Genomic DNA, 10,547 nt, shown 5'->3' on the forward strand with positions numbered 1-10,547 from the left:
GGTGGGGGGACAGGTGAAATAGGTGAGGGGGATTAGGGAGTGCACTTGTCATGATGAGCACTGAGTGTTGTATGAATGTTGAATCACTATGCTGTATACCTGAACCGAATATAACACTATATGTTAACTGGAATTTAAATAAAAACTTAAAATACATATTTTATATATATGTAAATATATGTTTCCTAAAGAAAGAGTGACCAAAAGAGTCAAATATTGCTGAGAAGTATGAGAAGGAATAGTAAAAAAAAAAAACAAAAAACAGAAGAAATGCACTTATGAGAGCTGCTCACTTGTATGAATTTTCAAGGATAACAATTAGGAGAAACTCTGACTATACATGTTTAAAGTTTCAGATCTAAAAAAGTACTTTTATGAGATGAATTATTTCCTGCATGGGCAGCTTACCCTTTTATATACTTCTTTGTTCATCTAAAGTACCTGCCTCTTTACTCCTTATCACATCACCTCTTTTAATTTCCTGCATGGTGGGGCACCTGAGTGGCTCAGTTGGTTAAGCAACTGACTCTTGATTTCTGCTCAAGTCATGATCTCAGGGTCATGGTATCAAGCACATGATATCAACACAGAGTTGGCTTGGGATTCTTTCACTCTTCCTCTCCCTCCCACTTTGCCCCACTGCCCGCCCCCATGTGCTTGTGTGCACGTGTGTGTGCACACTCTTGCTGGCACGCAGGCACTCTCTCTCAAATAAATAAGTAAATCCCTGAATGGCATCTGTCACAATCTATGATTACAATAACTGGCTTGTTTATTCTTTATTACAGTATAAACTGAAAAAAGTACAGGCTACCTTTTTTGTCTTTTTTTGTTTGTAGTTATATTCCCAGAGCCTACAACAGTGCCTGACTCAATAAATAGTTGTTCTTTCTGATCACCTATGTGTCTATCTTTTTACCAACCTATGGAAATGGGATACAGTAGAACCAGAAGATCATAGGAGTTTCCTCTCAGCTGTTAAAAAGGATCAGTTTCAAAAAAAAAGGATGTTTCTCAATTTCTGTATCTTAGCTTCAAACAAGAAAGACAATCCATCATATTTTATACTGTAATTTTAAATTTAAAAAAATTAACCATTTTCATTATTGTCTTGTAATCTCAGATCTAAATTCCTTATAGAAAAGTACCTAGAAAAAAAAAAAAAAAGAAAGAAAAGAAAAGTATCTAGGGATGCCTGGGTGGCTCAGGGCATCTGCCTTTGGCTCAGGGCATGATCCTAGAGTCCTGGGATCAAGTCCCATATTGAGCTCCCTGCATGAAGGCTGCTTCCCCTACTGCCTATGTCTCTGCCTCTCTCTCTCTGTGTCTCTTATGAATAAATAAATAAAATCTTTAAAAAGAAAAAAGAAGTATCTAAACTACAATTATTTTGGGGCACCTGCCTTTGGCTCAGGTCATGATCCCAGGGTCCTGGGATGGAGCCCTGTGAGCAGGGAGCCTGCTTCTCCCTCTCCTCTCTGCTGGTAGTCTCTCTCTCATATAAATAAAATCTTTAAAAAAAAATTTTTTTTAAAGATATCAATGCATTTTTAGTTTTTCTGTATGTTTGAACATTTGCCTAATAAAAAGCTAGGTAGGGGGAGTTTAAAATTTAAACTTTAAAAAGTTTAATAATTTTTTTAAAAAAGGGCACCTGAGTGGCTCAGTCAGTTAAGCATCCAACTCTAGGTTTGGACTCAGGTCATGATCTTAAGGTCATGAGATCAAGCCCCTTATCAGTTCCACACTCGGTGGGCAGTAAGCTTGAGATTTTCTCCCCTTCTCCCACACCTCTGACCCTCCCCCCAACTACACTCGTGGGCACTCATTCACTCTCAATAAATGAATGAATGAATGAATGAATGAATGAATGAATGAATAAATAAATAAATAAATAAATAAAATCAATCTTAGGGGGAAAAAACAATTTTTGAAAGTTCTAATAACTCTATATCCTCACCTTGGAAACTTCTTTATTGTATTAATATGTAAATTTCCGAGGTGCAGCTCAAAAATTTTTGGAGGCACCTAACTACTGGACACTATAATTCCTAAGTGAATAAAACAGTCTTGCTTCAAACTACCAACTAAATATTGCTGGTTAAGAGCACCTGGCTGGCTCAGTGGGAAGAGCATGTGATTCTTGATCTTGGGTTCCCAAGTTCCAGCCTTACACTGGGCATAGAGATCACTAAAAAATAAATAAAATATCGCTGGCTAAGATTTCAAAATGCACAGAATCACACACATATTTTTTTAAGATTTTTTATTTATTTATTTTAGAGGGGAAGCGGGGAGACAAAGAGGGAGAGAATCTCAAGCAGATTCTATACTGAGCACATGGCGCTCGATCTCACAACCCTGAGGTCATTTCAACCTGAGCTGAAATCAAGAGTCACTGCTTCATCAAATGAGCCACCCAGGCGCCCAACACACACATATATTTAAATAGAAGTTTTTTGAATACATGTTACATATATTATTAAACTGGATCTATGTTGATATATTTTATCTCTAATAGTAATTTACATAAGAGTTGTATTCATTATGAGTGCTGAGCATAGCAAAATATTTTTAATATAACTCAGCCATTAACTCAGTCAACAGAATAAAACACATATTTGGCTATATTCTAACACTAGCTCTCCTGGGAACCAAAGGTTCCATATGATTTAAGAATGTAGTGGGTAGTAAAAGGTAAGCTAAGGAGTCCAAGAAACAGGAACCAGACTCAAGCACTGAATTCTTGGATTAATGAGCTATGGCACAAACTACAGTAATCTAGTGAGTAGTTCTTACTTTACTAATCCATCCTCTGATTAGAGGTACCTACCTGGATGCAACTAGGCACCTTACCATTTTTATATTCTCTTTTGTGTTTTTAAAGTTTTGTTTCTTTTTTTGTAAGCCCCATACTCAATGTGAGGCTCAAACTCACAACCCCCAGATACAGAGTCATAAACTCTTCTGACCAAGCCAGCCAGGCACTCCCTCTTTTGTGATCTTAACCAAGTAAAAATGTGAATGTCACAGTAGCAAGGACACATAATGGTATCTCACATATTTACATTCAGAAATCTCTGAAGGTAAAGGGCAAGATCTGTCTTAAGAGCTAATCAATGGTTAATAGACTGCCATCTCAAAAGGCAACAACCCCATCACTACTACCACCACCACATACACATACTCCCCCAGGGAACAAATAGACTGTCCATTTCAGAAAGGGTCTTGAGGAGCACCTGGGTGGCTCAGTCAGTTAAGTGTCTATCTTCAGCTCAGGTCGTGATCCCAAGGTCCTGGACCCAGCCCCACATTGGCGTCCTGCTCAGCAGGAGTCTGCTTCTCCCTTTCCCTCTGCCCCTCCTCTTGCTCCTTCTATCTCACGTGCACATGCATTGTCTTTCTCTCTCTCAAATACATAAATAAAATCTTTAAAAAAAAATGACTCAAAGTAGGGACTGACTAGGGGCAATATGAAGCTTATTCAAAATGGCTCAGCAAGAAAAAAACTTATTTTAAGTAAACTCAATGCCAAATGTGGGGCTTGAACTCTGAGATCAAGAGTCACATGCTCTACCAACTGAGCCAGCCATGTGCCCCAACAATGGTATTTTTTTGTATATGAAAATATATACTTTTATGTGTATAAAAGTGTGATTTTAAATGAATTGGTTTATGTACAAAATAATTTAGGTAATATTGAAATTAATGAAACATGAAATGTTTCTTGAGCAATCTAAAACAAGTTTCAGGGATGCCAGGCTGACTCAGTCACAAGAGCATGTGACTCTTGATCTCGGGGGTCATGAGTTCAAGCCCTATGCTGGGTATAGAAATTACTTAAATATTTAAAAAATATAAATAAAACAGGTTTGGATTATGTAACGTGACATTCCAAAAAACTGTTCTTACTCTAACTGAACCAACAGAGAAATTAAGTCAGTACCTGATTCAATTCTTGAACCCAAACCTTTATTTAGCTCAATGAAGATACTACAAAATACTGGTTTCAAAACCACCGATCAGGTACTACAGAGGAACTTCACTTTTAAGAGGAGTTTGGGGATCCCTGGGTGGCGCAGCGGTTTGGCGCCTGCCTTTGGCCCAGGGCGCGATCCTGGAGACCCGGGATCGAATCCCACATCGGGCTCCCGGTGCATGGAGCCTGCTTCTCCCTCTGCCTATGTCTCTGCCTCTCTCTCTTTCTCTCTCTGTGACTATCATAAATAAATAAAATAAAAAAAAAAAAAAAAAAAAAAAATAAGAGGAGTTTGAAAACTGGCAGATAATATGTATATTCAAACATGTAAGATGTCAAATGTTAACACCTCACAGACAACAACCTGTTCTCCTGTGCTGACATGTTACCACCCTCTCCTGCTGCTCTACTTGAAATAAAACAGCAAAGTTAAACTCCTAAACACACCAGAGTTGACAGAATTAAGGCTAGAAACCTAAAGAATCATCATAATACTAATGTAAATAACAACTGTGCTAGGAACGCCTGGGTGGCTCAGCGGTTGAGCATCTGCCTTTGGCTCAGGGCGTGATCCCAGGTCCTGGGATTGAGTCCCACATTGGGCTCCTTGTGGGGAGCCTGCTTCTCCCTCTGCCTGTGTCTCTGCCTCTCTCTCTTTCTCTGTGTCTCTCATGAATAAATAAATAAAATCTTAAAAAAAAAAAACTCAGCCCTGCTAAAGGCACAGAATAAATTTAATGTTGAGGCAGACAGAATTTCTGCTTTCCAACTCCCTAAGTCCTCAAGAGCCACCATCAACAAATTTAAGTTTTAAGTATGCAAAATTCCTCTTCACTCCTCTTACTTGATAATGTCATAAGACTCAGTGAAAAGACATCAAATTTTCCTTTTAAAGTGTTTATTAAAGAGATAAACTCAATGGCCATTGTAAATTACCTTGAAAACAAATCAAAATTAACTTCCTCAACAGTTTTGATTAAAATATTTTTATGAATGAGAACATCAATAAAAAGAACACTATCAAAAAAGCCTGCTTTCCTGCCCAGAAAGCATACCCTTCCAAAGAAAATAATTTGACTAAAGTCTTCATATAAAACATCAATTTTGTTACTGCTTTAAGTACTAATTCGTTGGGGAAAAGTTAATTTGGAAATTCTCAGTAGTATCTCTCACCTCAGTATTTAATCACTCCAATTCTTTTAAGCAAAAAGCCACAGAAAAGTCGTCACAAAAATCACATAATCATAACATCTTCTTCCCAGCAAAGATATTCTCTTTTCAGCTTATTCTCCTCAAATATGCTTCTATAGTACATGGTGGGAGGAAAGGGAGGAGGAAGAGAGTGCATTTTTAAGTACAATCTCCCTCCACTCAGTCATGCTAAATAAACTCGAACTTTGAATATAATGGTAATAAGAAACAAGGCACACAGAAATACTTGAAACTAGATTCCTGGGCAGCCCCGGTGGCTCAGCGGTTTAGCGCCGCCTTCAGCCGAGGGAGTGATCCTGGAGACCCGGGATCGAGTCCCACGTCGGGCTCCCTGAATGGAGCCTGCTTCTCCCTCTCCCTCTGCCTGTGTCTCTGCCTTTTTCTCTCTCTGTGTCCCTCATGAATAAATAAATAGAAAAGAAAGAAAGAAAGAAAAGAAAGAAAAGAAAAGAAAAGAAAAGAAAAGAAAAGAAAAGAAAAGAAAAGAAAAGAAAAGAAAAGAAAAGAAAAAGGAAAGGAAAGGAAAGGAAAGGAAAGGAAAGGAAAGGAAAGGAAAGGAAAGGAAAGAAAAGAAAAGAAAAGAAAAGAAAAGAAAAGAAAAGAAAAGAAAAGAAAAGAAAAGAAAAGAAAACTTCCTAAGAAAAGGGTTCTTGGGATCCCTGGGTGGCGCAGCGGTTTAGCGCCTGCCTTTGGCCCAGGGCGCGATCCTGGAGACCGGGGATCGAATCCCACGTCAGGCTCCCGGTGCATGGAGCCTGCTTCTCCCTCTGCCTGTGTCTCTGCCTCTCTCTCTCTCTCTCTCTCTCTCTGTGTGACTATCATAAATAAATAAAATAAAAAAATAAAAAAAAAAAAGAAAAGGGTTCTTAAACTTATTTGCCTACTTATCAGAAAAGTTGGGGTTTTGGTTATTTTTAATTACTCAAAGCAATCAGGTTTATTTTAAAAGAATCAGAACTTGAACAAAACATAAATAACACTAACATAGTCTTCGCAAGAATAACATCTCTCTCTAGGTCACTGTTTTTAAAAATCATTGACTGGAAAAAAAAAATCCCTGATTGAGGGGGGTCTGGCTGGCTTATTCAGTAGAGCATACGACTCTTGATCTCAGCGTTGTGAATTCAAGCCCCACGTTGGGTGTAGAGATTACCTAAAAATAAAATATTGGGATGTCTGGGTAGCTCAGTGATTGAGCAGACGCTCAATCCTTGATCCCTGGGATCAAGTTCCACATTGGGCTCCCCACAAGGAGCCTACTTCTCTCTCTGCCTATGTCTCTGCCTTTCTGTGTGTCTCTCATGAATAAATAAAATCTTAAAAAAAAAAAAAAAAAACGTAGTCTTTAAAATTGTTTTAAAAAAACCAAACACCCTCCTGAAACTAATACTACACTACATGTTAATTAATTTGAATTTAAATAAAATCTTGGAGGAAAAAAACCCACTGATCTACAAATAAATTATTCAAAGATCCATAGGGCTTACTATGGATAGAGCAGACACACAAAATCTAGCTGAAAAAGTGAAATTTAACTGAGCCAAGAGTGAGGAGCTAGCCAGGGTGAAGCTCTGAGGAAAAGCATCCTATGCCAAGGGAATAGCATGGGCAAAGGCACCACACAAAACTTAGATAAGGAATCTAAAGATAAACGGCTTGACCAGGGAGCCCAAAAGGTGGAGTAGTCAGCAACAGGGTGATAGATTTCTTGATTAGCATTTGAAACTAACTATAATCTTTTTCATTTTAAAGCTTTTTAAAAAATTTTATTTGACAGAGAGAGAGAGACAGAGAGAGAGGGAAAGCACAGAGGGAGTAAGAGGGGAGAAGCAGACTCCCAGCTGAGCAGGGAGCCCAATGTGGGGGTAGATCCTAGGATCCTGAGATTATAACCTGAGGTGAAGGCAGAGGTTTAACCCACTGAACCACCCAGCCAACCCATTTGCCCTGAAACTGATCATAATCTATCTAAAAGCAGCCTTCCTTTAGGTTGTTTTTAAAGATTCACAAAAATAGGCTAACTCCACACCAAGCAAACTTAAATAAAAGCAAAGAAAAAGACAAAGAATTCAAATTAAGCAATATCATTAGAATAAAGATGAAATTTCCAATTCCTTGGGGCATCTGGGTGGCTCAGTGGTTGAGTTTGGCTCAGGTCATAATCCCAGGGATCCTGGGATCACTCCCGCATCAGGCTCCCCACAGAGATCCTGCTTCTCCCTCTGACTGTCTCTGCCTCTCTGTGTGTCTCTCATGAATACATGGAACTGTGTGAGAAGAAGGAAGGAAGGAAGGAAGGAAGGAAGGAAGGAAGGAAGGAAGGAAGGAAGGAAGGAAGGGAGGGAGGGAGGGAGGGAGGGAGGGAGGGGAGGGAGGGAGGGAGGGAGGGAGGGAGGGAGGGATTTACAGCAAAAGTACTTGAAAGCCTGGAAATTGTCCATCACCAGAAAGTGTAAGTTAATTCTGAGCACCTTTGTGGAAATCTAGGAGGGTATATAAAACGGTGAGAATATTTTAGGGGGTGTGAGTTGCTATAATGTCTTGCTTGCAGGAATTCGAACCAACCTTCCTCCCTTCCTCTGAGGCACTTTTGCTACAATAGCAGACTCTTAGGCTCCATATTAAAGGCCACAAATGAAGCGCTCAGAAAATTAAACACAGAATTCACTTCTGCATATTGGCTTAAGAAAGACTGAATTTCCAGAAACTGGGTAAAACTTGACTTATCATCTTACACAAAAAGTGATAACAAGGTGGTTGTATGTTTGGGGTCTGGGAATTGGCTCATCTATCATTTCATCAATTTTCTCTATTCTCAAGTCATGGCTCTTTGCCCAAAGGTCTCATAACACAGAATTTACAGACGTATTTGAAAAAGTATAAATAACCAAAAAAAAAGTCACTTATTTACTTAAGAAATTAATATACAATCCAGTACGTAGCAGTTAGTTTTATTTCCTGATTCTGCAACCTGTAAGCAGATATTTTTCTTGGCATGTGTGACCCTGGCCTTTTGCCATGTTCACATGTCCCTACAGGAGTTTAAAGTTGGAGGGAGCATTTCTTTTATCCAAGGTGATAGGTCATGCTGGGCCTGCTCCTCGTCTGTGTATACATGTCTCTTCCTAGTACATCCACACATTGGTCAGATAATAGCCTGTATGAGGATGAAGATACAGCACGCCACCTCAGAAGTAGTACACGACCTCTGTTCTATAAACAGTGCTAATAAGCTACTGGACATTGCAATCCCATCTTCAGATTTTTTTTCAATCCCTCCCTCTCTATATACTTGGAAATACTCTTGACACAAAGTCAATTTTGTTTGGCAAATGCAATGGCATTCCTTTGAGACAAATGGATCACAAAATCAGAACTAGAAATCATCACTATAGTCAAGCTTAAGAAAAAGAGAACTATGTGACCTGGTACAAAGGTATATGTGACAAAACAGAAGTCTAAGTGGGGATAGTATTCAGGGTTAGGAAATGAGCTGCTAAATAAATCTCATATCCTAATGCCTTTTTGCCCCAAGCATTTTTCAAAGAGAACATGTTGCTGGTTCAATAATTCAGTATTTAGTTTCCTTCAATCACCATGTATTTAGCCCGGTGTATTAGATTAGATGCTCAGAAAACAAAGATGAACACTTCGCCTGAATTAGGTAAATTCCGTAGACATAAATGCCAACACACCCTGAAAGCTTAAATCCTGGACTGTCTCAAGAAGTCCAAGGCCTATCACTTGCACTCTAGAGCTCCAAAAGGCTCACGGACCCGAGGCGAGGGTTCCGAGGTCACTGCCGAGGTGCGAGGGTTAAAGACACCTGTAAACTGCAGTCCTAAAAAAAGGCTGCCACCAGTCAGTCACCTACACCTCCTCAACCCGCCCCGCCCCCCAGCCCTCTTCATAAATAAACAGAGGGTTCGTCAGGGGAACTGTCCAAGGTGACCACCTGACACGGGGGAACGCTTTGGTGTGAGATGTCAATAAAACAAAACTGTACGCTCTACTGACAAGACTGTTGCTCTACAACATCTCAGTGCTGACAAAGTGTCAGCCAAGGCCCATAACACATAAAACAAAACCTCTTTCTCTCCAGGGTTAAGACGTCAGGAAGAAACTGACCGAAAGAGGGAGATGTCTAACTTCCCAAAGCAGCAATCCCCTAGAAAGGTACTGGAACCAGCGGAAGTTACATACCCAGGACAGAAGTGTTTAAATGCCCCCCCCAACACACACACACACACACACACACACACTCACCATGGTAAAAGTTTGAACCGCCGCCTGACTATCCCACGGTGGTCGGAAACTTCCCTGAACTACAGGCGGCTACAGGCCACCCCGAAGTCTCCGCCCCCAGCCGATCTCAGGTGCCCTCAGGCCAAGCTGTGGCTCCCGCCCCGGGCCTTGCCTCCTCGTCTCCCTCCCTAGTCCCGGACACCCACTAGCCTGCCGCGGCTCCCGACGCCGGCCGGGGGGTCCCGGCGACCTCCGGCCACAGGCCCGCCCCCCGGGAGGCCCGGCGCGCCCCCTCCTCGGCCGGGCCGCGACCCCCGGCCCCCGCGCTGCCCGGCGGCCGGCCCTCACCTCCTCGGCGTGCTTGCGCAGCGCCTTCTCCCGCTCGTACTGGGTGATGAGCTGCTCGTTGTCGTCCCGCAGCAGCTCCAGCTCCACCTGGTGCTCCTGGTCCTGCGCGAACACCGAGTCCAGGTTCTCCAGCACGGCCACCACCAGCGGCATCAGCTCCTTGACCACCTCCTCGTCGTAGCGCCCGATGAGCCGCTCGAACTCGCGGTAGATGGAGCCGGCCAGGCCGGACACCCGCTCCGACATCACGGCCCCGGAGCCGCCGGGCTCCTCCTGGTACACCACACCGTCCTCCAGCTCCATGGTGGCGGGCGGGCGGGCGGGCGGGCGGCCCGGGGCGTCGCCGGCTGAGGGGGCGGCACGGGCCCGCACGGGACGGGCCCGGCTGGGGCCGGAGCTGGGGCTGCGCCCGGCGGGGTGGGGGGTCCGGGCCGGAGGAGGGGAGGGGTGGGGTGAGCGCACTCAGCCCAACGGCTGCTGCACCAACTGCCGGGGCGGCCGGGCCGCGCGCGCCACACGTCACCCGCGGGGCGGGACCCGCGCCGCGTCGGCCCGGTGGGCGGGGCCCCGCGGGAGGCCAGGCGCGGCCGGGGGGCGGGGCCGTGCGTCACCGTGCGCCGGCGGAGGGGGCGCCGTGGCGTCAGCACTGGGCGCCGCGCGGCGGGCGCGTTCGCCAATGGGAAGGGCGGCTGGAGGCGGGTGGCGAGAACTGTCAGCGCCCGGCGGACTCGCAGGGCGGGTCCCCGAGGAAAGGGAGGGGTCC

At 43.4% G+C, this 10,547-nt stretch overlaps 1 protein-coding gene across 7 annotated transcripts in view; it reads right to left on the reverse strand.

Moving 5' to 3' along the window:
• Positions 1 to 10,096, reverse strand: part of SPAG9 (sperm associated antigen 9) — a 145,888-nt gene extending 135,792 nt beyond the window's left edge. For all 7 annotated transcript variants that reach the window (XM_038547721.1, XM_038547720.1, XM_038547718.1 and 4 more), the window contains exon 1: positions 9,785 to 10,096. In XM_038547721.1, the coding sequence (XP_038403649.1) occupies positions 9,785 to 10,087 (303 nt within the window). In that variant the 5' untranslated portion in view covers positions 10,088 to 10,096. The remainder of the gene's footprint in view (positions 1 to 9,784) is intronic.
• Between the last annotated feature and the right edge of the window lie 451 nt (positions 10,097 to 10,547).

The sequence above is a fragment of the Canis lupus genome, chromosome 9 (genome assembly GCF_011100685.1).
Source record: "Canis lupus familiaris isolate Mischka breed German Shepherd chromosome 9, alternate assembly UU_Cfam_GSD_1.0, whole genome shotgun sequence".
Lineage (NCBI taxonomy): Eukaryota > Metazoa > Chordata > Mammalia > Carnivora > Canidae > Canis > Canis lupus.